Source organism: Oncorhynchus kisutch, linkage group LG17, assembly GCF_002021735.2.
Source record: "Oncorhynchus kisutch isolate 150728-3 linkage group LG17, Okis_V2, whole genome shotgun sequence".
In the NCBI taxonomy this organism is placed as follows: Eukaryota; Metazoa; Chordata; class Actinopteri; order Salmoniformes; family Salmonidae; genus Oncorhynchus; species Oncorhynchus kisutch.
Genome location: NC_034190.2, coordinates 49,588,295 through 49,614,247, shown reverse-complemented (window position 1 = coordinate 49,614,247; position 25,953 = coordinate 49,588,295). Strand labels below are relative to the sequence as shown.

The following is a 25,953-nucleotide window of genomic DNA, read 5'->3' as shown; positions in this document are numbered from 1 at the left end:
TGCTCATTAATATCTCATACATTCATCCCTCTGCTTGCTTTGAACCTGGCCTTATTTTTATTTTTATGAGCGCACTTAGTTACCAGCCTGTACTCTGTAATACATCAACTGAAGGTTGAATACGGTAGTGGAATATTTTCCTATCAAGTGGAGTAAGACATAAAATGTTCATAGTTAGTACACTATTTATATGCCATATTCTATAGTAAACATTAAAACTGGATTGTTATTGTAATATTTCTGATGATATTCACTGTCTCTGTGTTTCTGCAGCTACTATACGCTGACCACTACATTCAGTGTGCACGGGGCATTCCTTCCTCGCCCTCTGCCATCTGGTGTGGCACTGGGCATCCTCCCGTTCTCATCGGCTTTCTCCTCAGCCAGCGCGCTCACCATAATAGGATGGACACACACTTTACACACAAAGCGCAACACATTCAGATGTTTTTTTGTCAAACACACGCACTCCCAATACATCCCAAAACAGGAGAAAACACGCATGTCCTCTGAGCAGCGTGAAATAAATGTGATGAGCTGTTCAGCATGAACTCTGTCAGTAACTGATCCCCACCTTTTTGTCTTGTCTTTGATTGATTTAGAAACTGTTTTCAGTTTTAGGAACACAGTTAGTTGATCTGAAATCTGTTGATATTGGAAATGATACATTTGCATCAAGCTTTTTTTTAATGCTGTCCTTGTATGTTTTGATGAAAATGTTTTGAGAAATAAACAGTTTATAGCAATCATTCTTCATAACGGCAGTTTTTGTTTCACACTTCATTCAGATGGAAGCTCTGTCGACGCAAGACACGGTAAACATATGGATAGTGATTCATTGTAAGGTTTTTATGTACACATACTTCATTGCGCATCAGGCACCTTTAACACGGTGCTGGCACAAGTCAACAGTCTTTAATGTCACCCGTTGTGTTGACACAATCCTATGGCTTGTTTCACAAGGTTAAGAAAAACACCATGGCACACACCTTTACAGTTGTAAGAAGATGGCGTAGGTTTATGTTGCTGTTAAAGGGATAGCTTTTTATGTTGCTGTTAAAGGGATAGCTCACCCACATTACAAAATAACACATTGGTTTCCTTACCCAGTAAAGCAGTCTATGGTATAACAGCAATCTGTGCTTTGGTTTTATTCCCCCTTGGAAATGTTTCCAAATGCTAAGGTTTCAGCATTTGTGGAACAAATCACATCCAAGTCCTCGTACCGATGTTAGCATTTTTCGACATGTTCAAATCCTGAGAAAGTATCTCTAATTGATTGTGAAGCTCAACAATGTCACGTATACATGACTTGAACCTGTGTGTGAAAAAGTGCTAATATCGGTATTGGGATTTGTTCCACAAAGGCTAAAACGGTGGATGCTAAGCTTCTAGACTTTGTTTCAATAAAATCACCTGGGAAGATGAACAACACTGTGCAGTGTTTACATTTTTCTAAGTATCTGTATGTGCGAATGTTCTTCAGCTTTTGTACATTTAGAAACAGTGCCAGGGAAATGAAACCAAAGCATCGATTGCTGTCATACCTTGGTACCGATAAGCAATCGATGGACATGACTTTGTGGCATTTGTGGCACAAATCTCATTCAAGTCATGGTACTGATACGCACATTTTCCACGCATGTTCAAATCCTCTATAATTGCCGTCAAACCTTTTCTATAGAATGCTGACAGGGAAAGGAAACCATTACGTAAATGTGTAATTTGGGTGAGCTATCCCTTTAAGCATGCCTGGATGCAACAAATAGAGTCAAGCCTCTAATCTAATCTACAAAAAGTCTGTGATAACAGAAACAGCATGTTTTCAATTCAATAATATATTGTTGGAAAATCATCACATTTCAAATGTTTGGAAGGGCCACCGTGTTTTGTATTAAAAACGGGCACTTAAAGAGCAGAAACATGGTTTCGACTAGAGTTTCACACATATCATTAGTGTTTGCCGCGTCTGCCTGTTCTAATGAGGTCTAGATAAACAGACGTGGCAGCCACTGTGCATAGCCTACACAAAAATGCATTCTGTTCAATGTGCTCCATTTCTATGGCTGATGGCCAATGAAGTTGATAGGAGGTTGCCACAAGGGCCAAATATCTTTTTCACCCCCTGACTTAGAGGTTAAGGTTAGGATTTGGGGTTGAGGAATTGAATCCTAGATATGTGGTCAGGGGTAACTTCTACCCCGAGCTCAGGCAGTGGTGGTGCTGCGAGGGCCCTTCTTCCCTGCCTTAGAGGAAGCTGTCTTCTTCACCACAGACGTAGGAGAAGCCATTGAAGGCGCTGTTGCTGCTGGTGCTGGCGTTCAGCTCAGGGGTGCGACCCACCGAGTTAGGCACCATCTCCCTGGTGAACTCTGGGTCTATGTGCTGCGTGTCCGCTGGCCCTTTCTGGAGGAGAGAGGAGACATGTTAGGGAATTGAGCAAAGTGATAGAGGAAAGAGACGGACAGTGTGAAGGCGAAAACGAGGAAAGAAAGGTAGTGAGAGAAAGTTTTAGAGAAAGAGCCGTTAAGGTTAGAGATTATGGTAAGAAACAACCGGCATTTTATAGGCCAGGGGTCGGCAACAGACTATTTATTTTGGCCCCCAAAAGTGGGAGGGCGGGGGGTTTAGTTTATGGTCAAAAAAAGACAGCAAATCAGCCCCCCAAAATAATTATGTTGTAAATCTGTTCCCAAGTATTCCCACCAATAAAAGAGATGTGATCGTGTCTCAATGTAATCAAGGTATGAAATTAGTGTTCTTTTCAACTACAAATCTCTTTTTGGGCTTAGTTGTGGTCAATTTGCAGTTACAAATGATTATGTCCCCCCCCCCCGACAATCCACTCCAACAAAAATTGGCCCGCGGCTGAATCTAATTGCCTACCAATGTTTTAGACTGTGCCAAAAACTCACCACATTGGGGTAGTATGGAGGAGTGATCCGCTTGTGGTACAGGTCATCCCAGTTAATCGGGGAGAAGAACACATGGTTCTTGATTTCTAACTGCAAAGTAAAACAAGAATCATATACAAGAAGCGATGTATAACTGAGTGAACATTAGTGAAACACAGTAACCGGCAAAGGCATGGGGTTGCTTCTGAAATGGCACAGAAGTAGTGCACTATATTGGGTATAGGGTGCCATTTCAGATGCATCCATGGTCGATGGAGAGGGTCTAGTCAGCCACTCACAAAGTCGTCGATGGCTCCCAGCCTGCAGTGCTGGTCTTTCTGCAGGAGGCCCTGGAGCAGACTACAGACAGCGTCTGACTTCCCTGGGGGCAGAGGCAGAGGCTTGTGCAGGATACCATCATACAGCTCAGACATGTCCCGGCTGTAAAAAGGAGGCTAGAAACGGAGTAGAACGGAGGAGAGACACTGTAGCCACCAGCTACTCCAGAAACATTTCCTGAAGTTGGTAACATAATTGTGTTGGGACATTTGCTGCACAAGGAAATAATATTTGGATTGGCCTTAGATTGCATTAAGTACAGTAGCTATATAAGATTCAAAAACTATTTTATTTTAGTACTACTTTCTTTAAAAATACAAAACATACACATACAAATATACATCACACAAACAGCTACATCCCACCTGCCCTGACCCTCAAGCTCACACCTCCATCTCTAGCACCCGCATCACTCACCGCCACATGGCCTCAAACTGCGCCATTTTGATTCCCTCCGTCGCCTACGCACGTTAAAAATTCAGATAATAAAACATTTGACCTTTCCATTGTGTTGATTTTCCAGTTTTTAAGTATACGTTTTTTCAAGATGATTGAGGAGAAAAGTATCGTCCGACCCATCGGGTACCTCACTGCACCCTCATAAGCCACGTCTTGTAATATGTAGACAGACGGATTAAAAGTACATTTACATTGTAATAATTCTGACAGACAACTTTCTAACTCTGCCCATAACTTTTGGACTTGATCAAATTCCCAGAAGGCATGGATTATTGAGTCTTTGTTAGTTTTACATTTACGACATGACTGCCGTTGTTCCGTTGTGCTGTAGAATGTGAATTCTGTATAATACATTCTATACATTAGTTTATACTGGATTAAGCATATTTTTTCGTTTAACTCATTTCATTAGTTATTTTCAGACATTTCCTCCATCTCATGCCAATATCAGTTAAGTCTTGGTTCCAATAGCTTATATTTTTTCTAAGATATTGTCAGTTGGATATGCTCTCTGCAAGGGTTTGTATAGCTTACCTACCATATGAACATCGTTTTCTGACTCAAATAGGATTCCCTCAAGATTCCTAATCCAAATTTTGTGATATAAAACTTTTAAATTGCATATATTTGAAAATGTCTACATGTGTCAATCCAAAATTGCTTTTTTAAAATCATGTCATGGAAATAAATGTATTTCCTAATGCCAAGTCATTTATGATTTATATGCCTTTCGTCTTCCACGTGCACCAATTTATCAGTGAATTCTTAAAAAGTTATCCAACGAGTGTGTTTTTTAGGGAGTGCCATTTGATCTTGTGGAATACATTTCGTTCCATGTTGTTATTAGGAGCTCCTAGCTTGATCCTTTGAAAACAAACACATGAAAAGATTCTGTGGACGAGCATGCGCATCTTCATTGTGCCTCTTTAGTACATTTAACCATACGACGCAAGTAAAAGCATTGGGTGGCTAAGATTCAAAAACGTACAAGACTATAGATCATCTCATAGAGCACAGCTCCCAGACACCACCAGTCCACAGCGCGGTCATAGGGCTCCTTACGCAGAATCTCAGGGGCCAAATACTAGAGAGAGAGACAGAGAGAGCGAAATACACAGATGGATATATAGAGCTGTAAGTGACGATTAGACATATGTTATAACGAACATATCATTGAGCACAGACACAATCTCAGGGCTATCCCTCACCTCGGGGGTTCCACAGAAAGTGGACGTGGTAGTCTCCGGCTCCACTCCCTCTTTACACAGCCCAAAGTCTGTAAGCACCACGTGGCCCTGGAACACACACCATCCCAATCAATCTTACAGGAACTTACAGGACCGCGTACGATACTGTTTTTGCGAAATCTTGAACCATCTTCCCTAAGATGAGAAGGAAGTGAGTTGAGATATTGAAAACAATCCAATAACATTACATCCACTTATGAGTCAACACTTACCTGAGAGTCTAAGAGAATATTCTCTGGCTTTAAATCTCTACAAAAGAACAAACAAACAAAGATATTTGATTTCACAGACCCTCAATAGTGTACATAATAACGTGTTGCTTCTGCGTGAATGTGTCTGACCTGTAAACGATGTTGAGGGAGTGAAGGTAGCCGATGGCACTGGCAACCTCGGCAGCATAGAACCGAGCCCTCGGCTCCAAGAAGCACCGCTCCCTCTGCAGGTGGAAGAAAATCTTCCAAGACAGAGAGAGAGGGAATGAGAGGGAGAAGAAGAAGTTAGCGATAGAGGGAGAAAGAAAACAGTTCTGCCTTGTTGTTTTAACTGTCAGTCTCCTGGGTTCTGACAAAGCATGTCATATTACTACCACTACATAATTGACTCATCATAATACTGTGACACAGAGACTTTGGACTGAGCCGATCAGTAAATGGGAGTAAAGTGTGACTAAGACCAGGGCTTGGGGCTATGACACACTGCTCTGCTGCTTCTGTGCTGTCAATAGCTTGGCAGCTTTAATATACAGTACCAGTCAAAAGTTGACACACCTACTCATTCAAGGGTTGTTCTTTATTTTTGTAACTATTTTCTACATTGTAGAATAGAGAATGCATCAAAACTATGAAATAGCACATATGGAATCATGTAGTAAGCAAAAAAAGTGTAAAACAAATCAAAATATATTTTATATTTGAGATTCTTCCAAGTAGCCACCCTTTGCCTTGATGACAGCGTTGCACACTCATGGCATTCTCTCAACCAGCTTCATGAGGTAGTCACCTGGAATGCATTTCAATTAACATGTGTGCCTTTTTAAAAGTTCATTTGTAGAATTTATTTCCTTCTTAATACGTTTGAGCCAATCAGTTGTGTTGTGACAAGGTAGGGTTGATATACCGAAGATAGCCCTATTTGGTGAAAGACCAAGTCCATCTTATGGCAAGAACAGCTCAAATAAGCAAAGATAAATGACAGTCCATTATTACTTTAAGACGTGAAGGTCAGTCAATCTGGAAAATGTCAAGAACTTTGAAAGTTTCTTCAAGCGCAGTTGCAAAAACCATCTAGCGCTATGATGAAACTGGCTCTCATCAGGACTGCCACAGTTACCTCTGCTGCAGAGGATACGTTCATTAGAGTTAACTGCACCAGAGATTGCAAACCAAATAAATGCTTCAAAGTGTTTAAGTAACAGACACAGCTAAACATCAACTGTTCAGAGGAGACCGCGTGAAGATTGCTGCAAAGAAACCACTACTGAAGGACACCAATAAGAAGAGACTTGCTTGGGCCAAGAAATACGAGTAATGAACATTAGACCGGTGGCAATCTGTCCTTTGGTCTGATGAATCCAAATTTGAGATTTTTGGTTCCAACCGCCGTGTCTTTGTGAGAGGCAGAGTAGGTGAACGGAGGATCTCCACCGTGAAGCATGGAAGAGGAGGTGTGGTGGTGCTTTGCTGGTGACACTGATTTATTTAGAATTCAAGGCACACTTAACCAGCCTGGCTACTACAGCTTTCTGCAGCAATACGCCATCCATTTGGATTGCGCATAGTGGGACTATCAATTGTTTTTCAACAGGACAATGACCCAACACACATTTCCAGGCTGTGTAAGGGCTATTTGACCTAGAAGGAGAGTGGAATGCTGCATCAGATGACCTGGCCTCCACAATCACCCAACCTCAACCCAATTGAGATGGTTTGGGATGAGTTGGACTATTTTCTACATTGTAGAATAATAGTGAAGACATCAAAACTGTGAAATAACACATATGGAATCATGTAGTAACCAAAAAAGTGTTATACAAATGTGGGAACTCCTTCAAGAATGTTGAAAAAGCATTCCAGGTGAAGCTGGTTGAGAGAATGCCAAGCATGTGCAAAGCTGTCATCAAGGCAAAGGGTGGCTACTTTGAAGAATCTAAAATATATTTTGATTTGTTTAACACTTTTTTGGTTACTACACGATTCCATATGTGCTATTTCATAGTTTTGATGTCTTCACTATTATTCTACAATGTAGAACATAGTAAAAAATAATGAAGAACCCTTGAATGAGTAGGTGTGTCAAAACTGTTGACTGGTACTGTAAATAAAGGATGGCTTATTAGGAACATTGCTACAGTCCATTCCTTTTTGTCATTTGCATATCATATGCAACCTTTCAGGAAACCCAGGACCATTAGCCAGCTACCTCTCCCCCGTTGACATAGTCCAGGACAAAGTAGAGCTTCTCTGGGGTCTGGAAGGAGTAGTGGAGGCCCACCAGGAAAGGGTGCTTCAGGCTCTTCAGCAGCACGTTCCTCTCTGCCATGATGTTCTTTTGCTAGAGGACACAAAGCAGCATTGAACCAGCGGACACGAGGCAGAGGGCAGGACACAGCAGAATACAGGCCCCTGTCAGCGCCACTGCTTCAGCCCCAAGCGCGAGACAAGAGACAATACACAGAAGGAGTGGAGAGAGAGCAAGACACCTCTTTCCTAAAAAGGTCCACAGTGTTATTTACGCTGCTTTAAGTCACAAGTGCAGCTGTCTACACACACCTGACTAGGTCTGTCAGACAGCTATAACGTGTGTCTGTGAGTAGCTCATAAAGTCCAAGACTTGCTTATAAGTATCAAGTGATACAAAACCAAGGGGAAGAAACAGCTCTGATTATGGGAATGTACAGTTAGTAAGAAACACAGAGACTGGGGGCTGTATAATCAGTCTGTCAGAGTACAAAGAACAGAACACACTTCAGATTAGATTAGATATTATCTTTCTTTGAAACGCACAACAGACTTGGGCAAAACCAGTTCTGCTACACAGTGAACTGCATACACATGTTGAATATATACTGACATAAAGGGTTTTATTGGTGTAATTTAATGGACCTTTACCACAGAAAATAAATAACCTATATGTGAGTTGGTTGGGAGAATGAATAACTAAATCAAATGTTTATAGACCAACCTCCTTTTTCTTCAGGATGACTTTCTTCTGTAAAACTTTGATCGCATAGAATTTGTTGTCAGCTTTGAGCTTGGCGAGCAGGACCTGGATGCAGGGTGGTTGCCAATAAATCTCTGGTTGTTTACCCAAAACTTCACCTACTAATATGACACTCTTATCATAAACATATCTTAAATCAATCTAGAGGGTCAATGAAATACACACAAACCACATATTTGATTAACAGTCACACAAAACATAGAAAGAAAGTAGTCATAGACACAATGAAAAAGGACTGCAAATTAGGTGGACAAATTAAAAATGGCTACTCATCCGGAGTACAATTTGTCAACAACCTTATCATCATTCATTGGTTTGTTTTTGCCTTTTCATCAAGGTAACCTTAACAGTCCTGCATAGACAGAGTTAATCATTGATGAAGGCATGCAGCCTTTTATCAGACAGACAGCAGTGTAGTCTGTCTTACCTTCCCATAGGTCCCTTTTCCAATAACAGCCAAGAAGTCAAAGTCAGTGGGCTTGGCACTGAAACAAGAACAGGAATGATGATACAGATATCTGTGTCATACGGATTGACATGACGCGTAATCATGACAGGTTATGGCAGAGACAACCGTCTCGCAACATGACTCTGGTATGATGCATGAAATAGCATGTTCGATCAAGGGCTCTATTCAATAGGTGAAGCTGAAGCGTTACAGATTCCGCAATAGAAATGTAAAGGTCATTTCGGATTGAGCCGACACCTGCAGTGTTTATCGCGAACACAGTCTCAGCTAAAGCCGGGAACAATGCCATTCAATTTCAATCACGCTGGAAAGCTGAATTTCCACCATGGGGATTGAAAAGAGCCCCGAGTCTCAATAGCAAAGTACAGTAGTGTATGTTAGTGGTTGCAGCTGATGTGTGGCATCATATCGAGGTGTAAATAGTATTGTTAATGAATGCATCGGGATCACACTTCCGTTGGTAAAGGGTTACCAGATGTCAGTTCTACGGGGCATTACGAATCACCGAAACCCATTACTCTTAATACTGTACATACTGTGGGTTTGCCGAGGGTCCCAGGTTGACCTCACTGAGGGCGGAGGACGGTGATCTAAGCTAGAAGACAAGTAGGAAAAAAACAATGAATGATAGAGCAAAGCAGTGTAAACAACCAGTAGCAAAAATAGGATTAGATCCTTGATTGACTACAAAGCACAGCACACTACAGAGTGAAACACTCACTGGATTACAATTCGCCATGGCCTTGGTCCATTCCTTGCCCACCGGGGAGCCTACATCAGTGCTTCCCAGACCTGTCATTACAAAGAGGACACGATAGGAACATAATGACATGATAGCACCCCACATCAGTGTGTGACTCTGCTGCTGGTCCCCCTATGCCAGCTTGACCCCGACAAACTGGTAGTTCTGGTTTGAAACCCAACGCAGGCAGGCACAACAAAGGATATTTGTTGTTTTGGAGAGTTCATATCAGTGGACACTTTTACATGGTAAATGCTACTTTCCCGTGTCTAGAAATGTGTGCGGGACTGCTTAGGTCATTATTCAAACCAATTTCAATCTCCCCCACAGACAGACGGTCACTTGCCAAGAATGTCTGAATGTTTTGAAATGTTCCTTCCATGGTCTTAAGAAATGTTTAACCTTTAGGCCTACTGAATAAACAGCCATATGTCCTCAAGAGTAGATTTTAATGTGCTACAGTAGATGTGTGGAAAGTTAGAAACCCATTTGAAGGTTGATATCCATTTCTACAGTCATGTGTATTACCCTCTAATTAGGGCTTTGGGATTATTATAGGCCTTATATTCTCAAATTATACCATTGTGTAAATGCAAGCGCAAATTACAAATAGGGTGTTTACAAATGATGAAAACATTCAGCAGATCTATTCTGTCAGCATAAAAAAAAAACTCACATACAGTGCATTTGGGAAGTATTCAGACCCCTTGACTTTTTCCACATTTTGTTACATTACAGCCTTATTCTAAGATAGATTACATTGTCTTTCCCCCCTCATCAATCTACACACAATACCCAATAATGACAAAGCAAAAACATGCTCTTAGAAATTAGCATCCTCTCAAGCTCTGTCAGGTTGGATGGGGAGCGTCGCTCCACAGCTATTTTCAGGTCTCTCCAGAGATGTTAGATCGGGTTCAAGGACATTTAAAGAGTTGTCCCGAAGCCACTCCTGTGTTGTCTTGGCTGTGCGGTTAGGGTCGTTGTCCTGTTGTAAGGCGAACCTTCGTCCCAGTCTGAGATCTTGAGCGTTCTGGGGCAGGTTTTCATCAAGGATCTGTATTTTGCTCCATTCATCTTTCCCTTTATCCTGACTAATCTCACAGTCCCTGCCACTGAAAAACATCCCCACAGCATGCTGCTGCCACCACCATGCTTCACCGTAGGGATGGTGCCAAGTTTCCTACAGACATGACGCTTGGCATTCAGGCCAAAGTCTTCAATCTTGGTTTCATCAGACCAGAGAATCTTGTTTCTCAGGGTCTGAGAGTCCTTTAGGTGCCTTTTGGCAAACTCCAAGCGGGCTGTCGTGGGCCTTTTACTGAGGAGTGGCTTCGGTCTGGCCACTCTACCATGAAGGCCTGATTGGTGGAGTGCTGCAGAGATGGTTGTTCTTCTGGAATGTTCTCCCATCTCCACAGGGGAACTTTGGAGCTCTGTCAGAGTGACCATCGGGTTATTGGTCACCTACCTGACCAAGGCCCTTCTCCCACAATTGCTCCGTAATGCAGGGTGGCCAGCTCTAGGAAGAGTCTTGGTGGTTCCAAACCTTTTCAATTTAAGAATGATGGAGGCCATTGTGTTCTTGGGGACCTTCAAAGCTGCAGAAATGTTTTGGTACTCTTCCCCAGATCTGTGCCTCGACACAATCCTGTCTCATAGCTCTATGGGCAATTCCTTCGACATCATGGCTTGGTTTTTGCTCTGACATGCGCTGTCTACTGTGGGACCTTATATAGACAGATGTGTGCCTTTCCAAATCATGTCCAATCAATTGAATTTACAACAGGTGGACTCCAATCATGCTGTAGAAACATCAAGAATGATCAATGGAAACAGGATGCACCTGAGCTCAATTTTGAGTCAGCAAAGGGTCTGAATACTTATAGAAGAAAGGTATTTCTGATATATATATATTTTTTTTTGCCAAAAAAAAATCAAAAAAACGGTTTTCACTTTGTGATTGTGTGGTATTGTGTGTAGATTGCTGAGGAAATTGTTTTAATTAATCCATTTTATAATAAGGCTGTAACGTAACAAAATGTGGAAAAAGTCAAGGGGTCTGAATACTTCCCGAATGCACTGTATCAAAGGTCTTAAATAGACTACTAGCCTATTACGGTTTACCATTGTATTCCTTGAGTGATTACAAGGCTATTTAGAGTATTTGGAGAACATTTTCCAACTTGATAGAACCATATTTCAAACATTCACCCACAGCTGGCCCGCTCATTAGGCAGGATTAGGGGGCCACCTATGGCGGAAGGTTGACGCGGGCGGCATTTTCTGAGATAAACTCACCAAGACGCACCTCCAAACAACATATAAAACCTCACTTAATTCTGCACCAAAACAATGACAATTTCTCTCAACCAGTGGCATATAGATTTTTTAGGTGTGCGCTGATGACGCCCCTTTGATAAGCAGTGGCCACATTGTCAAAGGCGCTAAATATTTTGCTTGTCCATTCCCAGTGCGCCTCTCCGGGGTGCTGTTGGAGAGATGCATCTCTGCAGCGCTGTCAAAAAAAATTATCGAACATCAATAATGTAGCAGATATAGGATATGGTAGAAATAGTATGTGGTCTTTTCTGTAGCCTACAGGCCGGAGATAAAATGTATGACAATGTAATGACCTTTTTACATCATGCAGGTTTATCTGATTTAATTGCCTAACCTAAAGGGCACTCATTCAAATAAAAGATGAGCTGTCATGTTAACAAACAACATCTCCTAAAAACAGGAAAGGTCAAAGTAAAATGGACAATATGGAATGGACAATCACAACTGTGGTCCAGGAGTTCCACCCCATTGTCATGATCAGGGGTTTCAAGTTTGTATCCATTAATTATTGACAAGCTGATCATAGCGATTCCCCATGTGTAAACACATTGCAAATAGGCTCACGATAACTCCTGATAAAGTTTGGTAGCTGATATTCAGAGTGTAAATAGCCAAGTTGATTAGTCACAAGAATCAGGACTAATTAAGCCAACGCAATGGCCTGTTACCACATCGATGGGCATTCATAAAATGTAATTTCAGACAACACTGTAGGCTACTCCTCAGTAAGCACGGACCGACGTCAAAGCCTTTTGGGTGTCTTTTTTTGGTGCAGTTCCGAACCAGCCTTGATTTCCACATCCACGGACATTGGATTTTGATCCGGTTCAGACCAAATCTGAACCAATCATAGACTTCTATGTTTGGTTCAGATTTTGTGCAGTCCAGACCGGCTTTGATTTCAACATCCATGGACATAGATTTTTGGTTCGGTCCGGAACCAGAACCAAAAATTATCCTGATTTCAACATTCTGAAAATGCTTATTTTTCAATGTCCTGGAAAATAGGTACATATGGAAATTGGCTAAAAAATTATATGGAAAACATGGAAAATACGGAACATTTTAAACATATGGAAAATACATTTTCAGCTTTCATTCAGAATATAAATTGAACCTAACTTCAATGTCTGGAAAATACTATTTTAGATGTCTTTTCAACCTCATTGGGACTGGGACTATTCTAATTTTGCGGGGGCGACATTTTTTGGTCTCCCTATGGCGGCAGAATGGCAAGGACCAGACCTGCAGTCACCACTAACCAGAAATACATAAAAGGCTACATTTTACAGTACATTGTGTACATTCTCAACCTACCTGCAGTAAATGTTAAAACTGAGTTCAAGCCTACCTGTCGCAGGTGCGTGCGGTCGGTGGAGTGCTGTCTAATCGACTGACTGACCGAAGTCCCTTGGCTCGAGTCAAGTGTCGAAGCACAGAGCACAGCGCTGTAGTTGTCGCAGCTCAGAGCACAGCGCTATTGTTGTCCTGCATTTTAGGTCTACAGAAAGCAGGGCTAGTTGGGGTCACTCATCAAATGAACTAGCCTTATGGATATCCACTATCGTCGGGGCTTGATTACTCAGCTAACCATCCAAAAATCTCATAAGACATAAATAAGGTGGTGTTTTGGTGTAATAATAACGTTATACTATGTTGTTATATTGGAAGGTGTTATGTAGAATACCAATAAATCCTTATCTGATCTTCTAAGATATTAATTCAGATTTGATCTAACTTTACTAAACGAGCACCTGCCACCGTTGTGAGAAGTAGCGGAGCTCCTGTGAGCAACGCTTCCGTGAGCTCCAGCAGCGCTACACCCCGACTCCCGCTGCACCGAATGAGCTCATTTAAGCGCATACTCTTACCTCTTGCAAAATTTGGAGATGCAGAAACGATATGTATGGCTGTTTTATGACAATCTGGGAATATTTGGCCAAGGGAACATTTCAGGTTGGTTTTAGTAAAACAGCTAGGAAGGGGATACTTTTACAACTGGATTGAGTGAAGTGGCAGAGAATATGTTGAATAAGCAACTCATGAGCATGGAGAGCCTCTCAGGTTTGACGAAATTAATTTATATCTTTCAGTCTAATACGGGTAATTACTTTAGTTTTGTAGGTCTTCGAGAGAAACACGCTTTCTACAAGTAGTTAGGCAACAGTCCTCTCAAAGTTCAGCTGAAATTTTACCCTGAAAGGAGGGTGGGGGGGCTGAAATGCCAGGGCTGAATTTTAGCGCCCGGGATTAGTTTAAAACGGCTCACATTGTGAAATTCTATCAAATGCACGTGAAATTTCGCAGGAAGATAAAAAGGTAGCTCTGTTAATATGGATAATATTTTAACCGTTTGAGCTAGAGAAGCCGTTTTACTTTCTGCAAATCTGCAAACATGCCTGTCACGAACCTTTTTTCCTCTCTGACACTGCTGCGTGCCACGTGCAATGCCTAGTTATAGGTTCTGTTTGGTCAATCCGCCGTCTGAAGTGGCCGTACAGCATTTACAGCCTCCGCAGACTTCGGCGCATTCATACTTCTTGCGGCAAAAGGAGAAGACCAGAGCTATTGCGAATGAACTTGTTAAGGAAGTGAGTTTGTATTTATACAGGACTTCGGCTACCGCCCCCGCCTACCGTCAACCAATCATGTCAATTCTGAGCTATGGGGAGCAGAGTATTTGAGCAGAGTTGAGAGGTCGCATATCCCGCTCATCGCTCATAGAGCAGTGCGTGCAGACAGGGAGCCTAAGAAGGAACATCAAATAATTATTTAGGCTCTATTATTTCAATTATTTCAAAGTTATAGCCTACAAATAAATACATTGTGAAGCATTTGTGAGTGTGACACACTAGGCGTGTAGGGAGTCAGGGACATTATTAAGCGCTCAGAATTTAAACAACATTTACTTGTATTAAATCATTATAGTCTATAAATTGCGCATATAGGCTGTGACTTACTTAGAATTAAATCCAAATGAAATGGGGAACAATGGCTTATTACGCTCAGTCTACAGTGCTTATGAATTCATTTTGAGAAAAGTCTGTGGCTTCAGGCTCATGTGATGGTGACTGGAGAGTAGGCCAGCAGCGGAGACTATCCTCTCCGTGCTTGCAGAGCAACTGGGGGACTGTAACTGCAGTTTTTTTCATTCAAGGTTTTTTTTCAAGGGTTTTTCTTAATTTTTTCTATTTTCTACATCGCGAACCCTTTATACACACAAATAAAAGTACATTTTCTCACATTATAGCCATCAGACTAGCTATATCACAAACATAAATGCATAACAAAGGAAAGCGCAATAAAAACTTCAGCAAACAAGAGCTTGAAGTGATGTTGGAGGATATAGCAGCCTGGAAAAAGTTGCTGTTGGGAAGACTCAATAACTGCGGGGTGACTGCAGAGACCAAAAAGAGAGGATGGCCGAGGCTGACTGCCGTCCAGGGTATGCCAAGTTGACAGTGACGCCGTAAGAAAAATCAAGTCGGCTGCTAAGGGAGCTGAGAAAAGCAGGGAGTTGAAGAAGACTGGAGGGGGGGATATCGACCATTCATGTGGACCAGCTGGAGGAGAAGGTGTTGTCCATGATAGGAGAGATGGTGGTAGAGGGACTGCGCGACCCGTAAATTAAGCTAGCTAACGCGTAACGACATTAGCCAACATAGCTAACAACGTTAACGTTAGCTAAGTTAGCCAAGTTCTTCTTTGCAAATTGACGAGCTAACGCTAGTTATTTAACACTTCTAGAATATTGTTATATATTGTTATTTACTAGTTAGATAGATAATGCGCGTTTAATTGTTTTCTTGCTGTATTTAAACGTCCGGTAGCCAAATCAAATGTATTTATATAGCCCTTCCTACATCAGCTGAAATCTCAAAGTGCTGTACAGAAACCCAGCCTAAAACCCCAAACAGCAAGCAATGCTGGTGTTGAAGCACGTTGGCTAGGAAAAACTCCCTAGAAAGGCCAAAACCTAGGAAGAAACCTAGAGAGCAACCAGGCTATGAGGGGTGGCCAGTCCTCTTCTGGATGTGCCGGGTGGAGATTATAACAGAACATGGCCAAGATGTTCAAATGTTCATAAATGACCAGCATGGTCAAATAATAGGTCTGGGACAGGTAGCACGTCCGATGAACAGGTCAGGATTCCATAACCGCAGGCAGAACAGTTGAAACTGGAGCAGCAGCACGGCCAGGTGGAAAGGGGACAGCAAGGAGTCATCATGCCAGGTAGTCCTGAGGCATGGTCCTAGGGCTCAGGTACCCCGAGAGAGAGAAAGAAAGAGAATTAGAGAGAGCATACTTAAATTCACACAGGACACCGGATGAGACAGGAGAAGTACTCCAGATATAACAAACTGACCCTAGCCCCCCGACACATAAACTAATGCAGCATAAATACTGGAGGCTGAGACAGGAGAGGTCAGGAGACACTGTGGCCCCATCCGATGATACCCCCGGACAGGGCCAAACAGGAAGGATATAACCCCCCCCACTTTGCCAAAGCACAGCCCCCACACCACTGTAGGGATATCTTCAACCACCAACTTACCATCCTGAGACAAGGCCGAGTATAGTCTCCGCCAACCCAGACGCCAACCCAGACAGGAAGGGGGGCGCCAACCCAGACAGGAAGATCACATCAGTGACTCAACCCACTCAAGTGACGCACCCCTCCTAGGGACGGCATGAAAGAGCACTAGTAAGCCAGTGACTCAGCCCCTGTAATAGGGTTAGAGGCAGAGAATCCCAGTGGAAAGAGGGGAACCGGCCAGGCAGAGACAGCAAGGGCGGTTCGTTGCTCCAGAGCCTTTCCGTTCACCTTCACACTCCTGGGCCAGACTACACTCAATCATATGACCCACTGAAGAGATGAGTCTTCAGTAAAGACTTAAAGGTTGAGATTGAGTTTGCGTCTCTCACATGGGTAGGCAGACCATTCCATAAAAATTGAGGTCCATAGGAGAAAGCCCTGCCTCCAGCTGTTTGCTTAGAAATTCTAGGGACAATTAGGAGGCCTGCTTCTTGTGACCGTAGCGTACGTGTAGGTATGTAATGCAGGACCAAATCAGAGAGATAGGTAGGAGCAAGCCCATGTAATGCTTTGTAGGTTAACAGTAAAACCTTGAAATCAGCCCTTGCCTTGACAGGAATCCAGTGTAGGGAGGTTAGCACTGGAGTAATATGATCATATTTTTTGGTTCTAGTCAGGATTCTAGCAGCCGTATTTAACACTAACTGAAGTTTATTTAGTGCTTTATCCGGGTAGCCGGAAAGTAGAGCATTGCAGTAGTCTAACCTAGAAGTAACAAAAGCATGGATACATTTTTCTGCATTATTTTTGGACAGAAAGTTTCTGATTTTTGCAATGTTACGTAGATGGAAAAAAGCTGTCCTTGAAACAGTCTTGATATGTTCTTCAAAAGAGAGATCAGGGTCCAGAGTAACGCCGAGGTCCTTCACAGTTTTATTTGAGACGACTGTACAACCATCAAGATTGATAGTCAGATTCAACAGAAGATCTCTTTGTTTCTTGGGACCTAGAACAAGCATCTCTGTTTTGTCTGAGTTTAAAAGTAGAAAGTTTGCAGCCATCCACTTCCTTATGTCTGAAACACAGGCTTCTAGCGAGGGCAATTTTGGGGCTTCACCATGTTTCATTGAAATTTACAGCTGTGTGTCATCCGCATAGCAGTGAAAGTTAACATTATGTTTTCGAATGACATCCCCAAGAGGTAAAATATATAGTGAAAACAATAGTGGTCTTCAAACGGAACCTTGAGGAACACCGAAATTTACAGTTGATTTGTCAGAGGACAAACCATTCACAGAGACAAACTGATATCTTTCCGACAGATAAGATCTAAACTAGGCCAGAACTTGTCCATGTAGACCAATTTGGGTTTCCAATCTCTCCAAAAGAATGTGGTGATCGATGGTATCAAAAGCAGCACTAAGGTCTAGGAGCACGAGGACAGATGCAGAGTCTCGGTCTGATGCCGTTAAAAGGTAATTTACCACCTTCACAAGTGCAGTCTCAGTGCTATGATGGGGTCTAAAACCAGACTGAAGCATTTCGTATACATTGTTTATCTTCAGGAAGGCAGTGAGTTGCTGCGCAACAGCCTTTTCTAACATTTTTGAGAGGAATGGAAGATTCGATATAGGCCGATAGTTTTTTATATTTTCTGGGTCAAGGTTTGGCTTTTTCAAGAGAGGCTTTATTACTGCCACTTTTAGTGAGTTTGGTACACATCTGGTGGATAGAGAGCCGTTTATTATGTTCACCATAGGTAAATGTTAAAACTGAGTTCAAGCCTACCTGTCGCAGGTGCGTGCGGTCGGTGGAGTGCTGTCTAATCGACTGACTGACCGAAGTCCCTTGGCTCGAGTCAAGTGTCGAAGCACAGAGCACAGCGCTGTAGTTGTCGCAGCTCAGAGCACAGCGCTATTGTTGTCCTGCATTTTAGGTCTACAGAAAGCAGGGCTAGTTGGGGTCACTCATCAAATGAACTAGCCTTATGGATATCCACTATCGTCGGGGCTTGATTACTCAGCTAACCATCCAAAAATCTCATAAGACATAAATAAGGTGGTGTTTTGGTGTAATAATAACGTTATACTATGTTGTTATATTGGAAGGTGTTATGTAGAATACCAATAAATCCTTATCTGATCTTCTAAGATATTAATTCAGATTTGATCTAACTTTACTAAACGAGCACCTGCCACCGTTGTGAGAAGTAGCGGAGCTCCTGTGAGCAACGCTTCCGTGAGCTCCAGCAGCGCTACACCCCGACTCCCGCTGCACCGAATGAGCTCATTTAAGCGCATACTCTTACCTCTTGCAAAATTTGGAGATGCAGAAACGATATGTATGGCTGTTTTATGACAATCTGGGAATATTTGGCCAAGGGAACATTTCAGGTTGGTTTTAGTAAAACAGCTAGGAAGGGGATACTTTTACAACTGGATTGAGTGAAGTGGCAGAGAATATGTTGAATAAGCAACTCATGAGCATGGAGAGCCTCTCAGGTTTGACGAAATTAATTTATATCTTTCAGTCTAATACGGGTAATTACTTTAGTTTTGTAGGTCTTCGAGAGAAACACGCTTTCTACAAGTAGTTAGGCAACAGTCCTCTCAAAGTTCAGCTGAAATTTTACCCTGAAAGGAGGGTGGGGGGGCTGAAATGCCAGGGCTGAATTTTAGCGCCCGGGATTAGTTTAAAACGGCTCACATTGTGAAATTCTATCAAATGCACGTGAAATTTCGCAGGAAGATAAAAAGGTAGCTCTGTTAATATGGATAATATTTTAACCGTTTGAGCTAGAGAAGCCGTTTTACTTTCTGCAAATCTGCAAACATGCCTGTCACGAACCTTTTTTCCTCTCTGACACTGCTGCGTGCCACGTGCAATGCCTAGTTATAGGTTCTGTTTGGTCAATCCGCCGTCTGAAGTGGCCGTACAGCATTTACAGCCTCCGCAGACTTCGGCGCATTCATACTTCTTGCGCCAAAAGGAGAAGACCAGAGCTATTGCGAATGAACTTGTTAAGGAAGTGAGTTTGTATTTATACAGGACTTCGGCTACCGCCCCCGCCTACCGTCAACCAATCATGTCAATTCTGAGCTATGGGGAGCAGAGTATTTGAGCAGAGTTGAGAGGTCGCATATCCCGCTCATCGCTCATAGAGCAGTGCGTGCAGACAGGGAGCCTAAGAAGGAACATCAAATAATTATTTAGGCTCTATTATTTCAATTATTTCAAAGTTATAGCCTACAAATAAATACATTGTGAAGCATTTGTGAGTGTGACACACTAGGCGTGTAGGGAGTCAGGGACATTATTAAGCGCTCAGAATTTAAACAACATTTACTTGTATTAAATCATTATAGTCTATAAATTGCGCATATAGGCTGTGACTTACTTAGAATTAAATCCAAATGAAATGGGGAACAATGGCTTATTACGCTCAGTCTACAGTGCTTATGAATTCATTTTGAGAAAAGTCTGTGGCTTCAGGCTCATGTGATGGTGACTGGAGAGTAGGCCAGCAGCGGAGACTATCCTCTCCGTGCTTGCAGAGCAACTGGGGGACTGTAACTGCAGTTTTTTTCATTCAAGGTTTTTTTTCAAGGGTTTTTCTTAATTTTTTCTATTTTCTACATCGCGAACCCTTTATACACACAAATAAAAGTACATTTTCTCACATTATAGCCATCAGACTAGCTATATCACAAACATAAATGCATAACAAAGGAAAGCGCAATAAAAACTTCAGCAAACAAGAGCTTGAAGTGATGTTGGAGGATATAGCAGCCTGGAAAAAGTTGCTGTTGGGAAGACTCAATAACTGCGGGGTGACTGCAGAGACCAAAAAGAGAGGATGGCCGAGGCTGACTGCCGTCCAGGGTATGCCAAGTTGACAGTGACGCCGTAAGAAAAATCAAGTCGGCTGCTAAGGGAGCTGAGAAAAGCAGGGAGTTGAAGAAGACTGGAGGGGGGGATATCGACCATTCATGTGGACCAGCTGGAGGAGAAGGTGTTGTCCATGATAGGAGAGATGGTGGTAGAGGGACTGCGCGACCCGTAAATTAAGCTAGCTAACGCGTAACGACATTAGCCAACATAGCTAACAACGTTAACGTTAGCTAAGTTAGCCAAGTTCTTCTTTGCAAATTGACGAGCTAACGCTAGTTATTTAACACTTCTAGAATATTGTTATATATTGTTATTTACTAGTTAGATAGATAATGCGCGTTTAATTGTTTTCTTGCTGTATTTAAACGTCCGGTAGCCAAATCAAATGTATTTATATAGCCCTTCCTACATCAGCTGAAATCTCAAAGTGCTGTACAGAAACCCAGCCTAAAACCCCAAACAGCAAGCAATGCTGGTGTTGAAGCACGTTGGCTAGGAAAAACTCCCTAGAAAGGCCAAAACCTAGGAAGAAACCTAGAGAGCAACCAGGCTATGAGGGGTGGCCAGTCCTCTTCTGGATGTGCCGGGTGGAGATTATAACAGAACATGGCCAAGATGTTCAAATGTTCATAAATGACCAGCATGGTCAAATAATAGGTCTGGGACAGGTAGCACGTCCGATGAACAGGTCAGGATTCCATAACCGCAGGCAGAACAGTTGAAACTGGAGCAGCAGCACGGCCAGGTGGAAAGGGGACAGCAAGGAGTCATCATGCCAGGTAGTCCTGAGGCATGGTCCTAGGGCTCAGGTACCCCGAGAGAGAGAAAGAAAGAGAATTAGAGAGAGCATACTTAAATTCACACAGGACACCGGATGAGACAGGAGAAGTACTCCAGATATAACAAACTGACCCTAGCCCCCCGACACATAAACTAATGCAGCATAAATACTGGAGGCTGAGACAGGAGAGGTCAGGAGACACTGTGGCCCCATCCGATGATACCCCCGGACAGGGCCAAACAGGAAGGATATAACCCCCCCCACTTTGCCAAAGCACAGCCCCCACACCACTGTAGGGATATCTTCAACCACCAACTTACCATCCTGAGACAAGGCCGAGTATAGTCTCCGCCAACCCAGACGCCAACCCAGACAGGAAGGGGGGCGCCAACCCAGACAGGAAGATCACATCAGTGACTCAACCCACTCAAGTGACGCACCCCTCCTAGGGACGGCATGAAAGAGCACTAGTAAGCCAGTGACTCAGCCCCTGTAATAGGGTTAGAGGCAGAGAATCCCAGTGGAAAGAGGGGAACCGGCCAGGCAGAGACAGCAAGGGCGGTTCGTTGCTCCAGAGCCTTTCCGTTCACCTTCACACTCCTGGGCCAGACTACACTCAATCATATGACCCACTGAAGAGATGAGTCTTCAGTAAAGACTTAAAGGTTGAGATTGAGTTTGCGTCTCTCACATGGGTAGGCAGACCATTCCATAAAAATTGAGGTCCATAGGAGAAAGCCCTGCCTCCAGCTGTTTGCTTAGAAATTCTAGGGACAATTAGGAGGCCTGCTTCTTGTGACCGTAGCGTACGTGTAGGTATGTAATGCAGGACCAAATCAGAGAGATAGGTAGGAGCAAGCCCATGTAATGCTTTGTAGGTTAACAGTAAAACCTTGAAATCAGCCCTTGCCTTGACAGGAATCCAGTGTAGGGAGGTTAGCACTGGAGTAATATGATCATATTTTTTGGTTCTAGTCAGGATTCTAGCAGCCGTATTTAACACTAACTGAAGTTTATTTAGTGCTTTATCCGGGTAGCCGGAAAGTAGAGCATTGCAGTAGTCTAACCTAGAAGTAACAAAAGCATGGATACATTTTTCTGCATTATTTTTGGACAGAAAGTTTCTGATTTTTGCAATGTTACGTAGATGGAAAAAAGCTGTCCTTGAAACAGTCTTGATATGTTCTTCAAAAGAGAGATCAGGGTCCAGAGTAACGCCGAGGTCCTTCACAGTTTTATTTGAGACGACTGTACAACCATCAAGATTGATAGTCAGATTCAACAGAAGATCTCTTTGTTTCTTGGGACCTAGAACAAGCATCTCTGTTTTGTCTGAGTTTAAAAGTAGAAAGTTTGCAGCCATCCACTTCCTTATGTCTGAAACACAGGCTTCTAGCGAGGGCAATTTTGGGGCTTCACCATGTTTCATTGAAATTTACAGCTGTGTGTCATCCGCATAGCAGTGAAAGTTAACATTATGTTTTCGAATGACATCCCCAAGAGGTAAAATATATAGTGAAAACAATAGTGGTCTTCAAACGGAACCTTGAGGAACACCGAAATTTACAGTTGATTTGTCAGAGGACAAACCATTCACAGAGACAAACTGATATCTTTCCGACAGATAAGATCTAAACTAGGCCAGAACTTGTCCATGTAGACCAATTTGGGTTTCCAATCTCTCCAAAAGAATGTGGTGATCGATGGTATCAAAAGCAGCACTAAGGTCTAGGAGCACGAGGACAGATGCAGAGTCTCGGTCTGATGCCGTTAAAAGGTAATTTACCACCTTCACAAGTGCAGTCTCAGTGCTATGATGGGGTCTAAAACCAGACTGAAGCATTTCGTATACATTGTTTATCTTCAGGAAGGCAGTGAGTTGCTGCGCAACAGCCTTTTCTAACATTTTTGAGAGGAATGGAAGATTCGATATAGGCCGATAGTTTTTTATATTTTCTGGGTCAAGGTTTGGCTTTTTCAAGAGAGGCTTTATTACTGCCACTTTTAGTGAGTTTGGTACACATCTGGTGGATAGAGAGCCGTTTATTATGTTCACCATAGGAGGGCCAAGCACAGGAAGCAGCTCTTTCAGTAGTTTAGTTGGAATAGGGTCCAGTATGCAGCTTGAAGGTTTAGAGGCCATGATTATTTTCATCATTGTGTCAAGATATATAGTACTAAAACACTTGAGTGTCTCTCTTGATCCTAGGTCCTGGCAGAGTTGTGCAGACTCAGGACAACTGAGCTTTGAAGGAATACGCAGATTTAAAGAGGAGTCTGTAATTTGCTTTCTAATAATCATGATCGTTCATGAATTTATTACTGCTGAAGTGAAAGCCATCCTCACTTGGGGAATGCTGCTTTTCAGTTAGCTTTGCGACAGTATCAAAAATACATTTCGGATTGTTCTTATTTTCCTCAATTAAGTTGGAAAAATAGGATGATCGAGCAGCAGTAAGGGCTCTTCGATACTGCACGGTACTGTCTTTCCAAGCTAATCGGAAGACTTCCAGTTTGGTGTGGCGCCATTTCCGTTCCAATTTTCTGGATGCTTGCTTCAGAGCTTGGGTATTTTCTGTATACCAGGGAGCAAATTTCTTATGAGAAATGTTTTTAGTTTTTAGGGGTGCAAGGTTAAATTGATTTCCTCAGTTAGGTGTTTAACTGATTTTTGTCCTCTGACGTCCTTGGGTAGGCAGAGGGAGTCTGGAAGGGCATCAAGGAATCTTTGTGTTGTCTGTGAATTTATAGCACGACTTTTGATGCTCCTTGTTTGGGGTCTGAGCAGATTATTTGTTGCAATTGCAAACGTAATAAAATGGTAGTCCGATCATCCAGGATTATGAGGAAAAACATTAAGATCCACAACATTTATTCCATGGGAAAAAACTATGTCCAGAGTATGACTGTGACAGTGAGTAGGTCCAGAGACATGTTGGACAAAACCCACTGATTGATGATGGCTCCGAAAGCCTTTTGGAATGGGTCTGTGGACTTTTTCATGTGAATATTAAAGTCACCAAAAATTAGAATATTATCTGCTATGACTACAGGGTCCAATAGGAATTCAGGGAACTCAATGAGGAACGCTGTATATGGCCCAGGAGGCCTGTAAACAGTAGCTATAAAAAGTGATTGACTAGGCTGCATAGATTTCATAACGAGAAGCTCAAAAGATGAAAATGTCATTTTGTTTTGTAAATTGAAATTTGCTATCGTAAATGTTAGCAACACCTCCGCCTTTGCGGGATGCACGGGGGATATGGTCACTAGTGTAACCAGGAGGTGAGGCCTCATTTAACACAGTAACTTCATCAGGCTTAAGCCATGTTTCAGTCAGGCCAATCACATCAATATTATGATCAGTGATTAGTTCATTGACTATAATTGCCTTTGAAGTAAGGGATCTAACATTAAGTAGCCCTATTTTGAGATGTGAGGTATCACGATCTCTTTCAATAATGACAGGAATGGAGGAGGTCTTTATCCTAGTGAGATTGCTAAGGCGAACACCGCCATGTTTAGTTTTGCCCAACCCAGGTTCGAGGCACAGACACGGTCTCAATGGGGATTGCTGAGCTGACTACACTGACTGTGCTAGTGGCAGACTCCACTAAGCTCTCATGCTAGCTAACAGCCTGCTGCCTAGCCCGCACCCTAATTTCATTGTGGAGCTAGAGTTAGAGCCCTGTCTATGTTGGTAGATAAGATGAGAGCACCCCTCCAGCTAGGATGGAGTCCGTCACTCCTCAGCAGGCCAGGCTTGGTCCTGTTTGTGGGTGAGTCCCAGAAAGAGGGCCAATTATCTACAAATTCTATCTTTTGGGAGGGGCAGAAAACAGTTTTCAACCAGCGATTGAGTTGTGAGACTCTGCTGTAGAGCTCATCACTCCCCCTAACTGGGAGGGGGCCAGAGACAAATGTGTCTGTGTGGCAGTGGGGCAAGAAAACGTTTGTGGTTACAAAAGTATCCATTCATCACAAGACAAGGGTTTAGCTGTCCTAAAGTTAAGTACATTTCCAAGAAGAAATCCTAAAATATTAATATTTCTTCTGAACTTTTTTCTTAGGAAAAACTTAAGAGGAATAGCGACTTTGCTTAACTTTCTTCTTAAATCTATAGTTAAGGACAAAATGGCAGTTAAGAAGAAATGTATTCTTATGAAAGTTTTGTGAATCCGGGCCCAGGTGACTAACTCATGATGCTGGATGACAGAATGTCAAGAATGTGCAAAGCTGTTATCAAGGCAAAGGGTGGCTACTTTGAAGAATCTTAAATGTAAAACATATTTTAATTTGTTTAACACTTTTTTGGTTCAAAATTGTGCTCTCTCCTCAAACAATAGCATGGTATTATTTCAATGTAATAGCTACTGTAAATTGGAAAGTGCAGTTAGATTAACAACAATTTAAGCTTTCTGCCAATACCAGATATGTCTATGTCCTGGGAAATGTTCTTGTTACTTACAACCTCGTGCTTATCGCATTAGCCTACGTTAGCGCAACCGTCCCGTGGAAGGGACACCGATCCCGAAGGTTAACGGCAAGATAATGGCATTCATTGCCCTTGACAATCAACTGTTCTCTGTCGTGGAGAATGTTGGCTTTCGCCCGACTGGTCGAGCACCTCGAGTCCTGGTACACACTACCAAGTAGGCGCTGTTTTTCAGATGTTGCCCTACAGGAGATACACAGTATTGTTGAAACGCACATCCACGAGCAACTTGCAATGGGCGTCACTGCTATTAGCTTCACCACTGACATTTGGACCAGCGATATCAGCCCCATGAGCATGCTGTCTGACAGCACAGTGGGTGGACGAGGATTTCGTACTGAGAAAAGCCATATTGCACGCTCAATAATGTGCTGGTTCTCATACCGCTGCTGCCATTTCAAAACAGCTGTACATAGTCCATTTGTAAATAGCCCACCCAATCTACCTACCTCATCCCCATACTGTTTTTATGTACTTTTCTGCTCTTTTGCACACCAGTATTTCTACTTGCGCATCAACATCTGCTCATTTATCACT

General features: G+C 42.6%; 1 protein-coding gene across 2 annotated transcripts; it reads right to left on the bottom strand.

Annotated features, from left to right (window-relative positions):
- Window positions 1-826: 826 nt before the first annotated feature.
- LOC109907821 (serine/threonine-protein kinase Sgk2) lies at window positions 827-14,289 on the bottom strand. Of its 2 annotated transcripts, none has more exons than XM_020506052.2 (13): window positions 14,123-14,289; window positions 9,349-9,419; window positions 9,164-9,222; window positions 8,586-8,643; window positions 8,120-8,203; window positions 7,358-7,489; window positions 5,281-5,393; window positions 5,152-5,188; window positions 4,901-4,987; window positions 4,681-4,776; window positions 3,194-3,349; window positions 2,916-3,005; window positions 827-2,406 (listed from the first exon to the last, which is right to left on the bottom strand). In XM_020506052.2, exons 1-13 carry the CDS (start codon window positions 14,214-14,216, stop codon window positions 2,248-2,250), a joined length of 1,236 nt encoding a protein of 411 aa, XP_020361641.1. In that variant the 5' UTR covers window positions 14,217-14,289; the 3' UTR covers window positions 827-2,247. The 2 variants fall into 2 exon arrangements, with proteins under 2 accessions (XP_020361641.1, XP_020361642.1); XM_020506053.2 differs by lacking the exon at window positions 14,123-14,289 and adding an exon at window positions 13,064-13,208.
- Between the last annotated feature and the right edge of the window lie 11,664 nt (window positions 14,290-25,953).

Coding starts and splice junctions, on each gene's coding strand:
- LOC109907821 (XM_020506052.2), bottom strand. CDS start 14,216: ATGCTGTACGGCCACTTCAGACGGCGGATTGACCAAACAGAACCTATA. Junction 7,490..8,119: donor TCATCCTGAAGAAAAAGGAG/GTTGGTCTATAA, acceptor TGTGTCCTCTAG/CAAAAGAACATCATGGCAGA. Junction 4,988..5,151: donor ATATTCTCTTAGACTCTCAG/GTAAGTGTTGAC, acceptor TGTGTGTTCCAG/GGCCACGTGGTGCTTACAGA.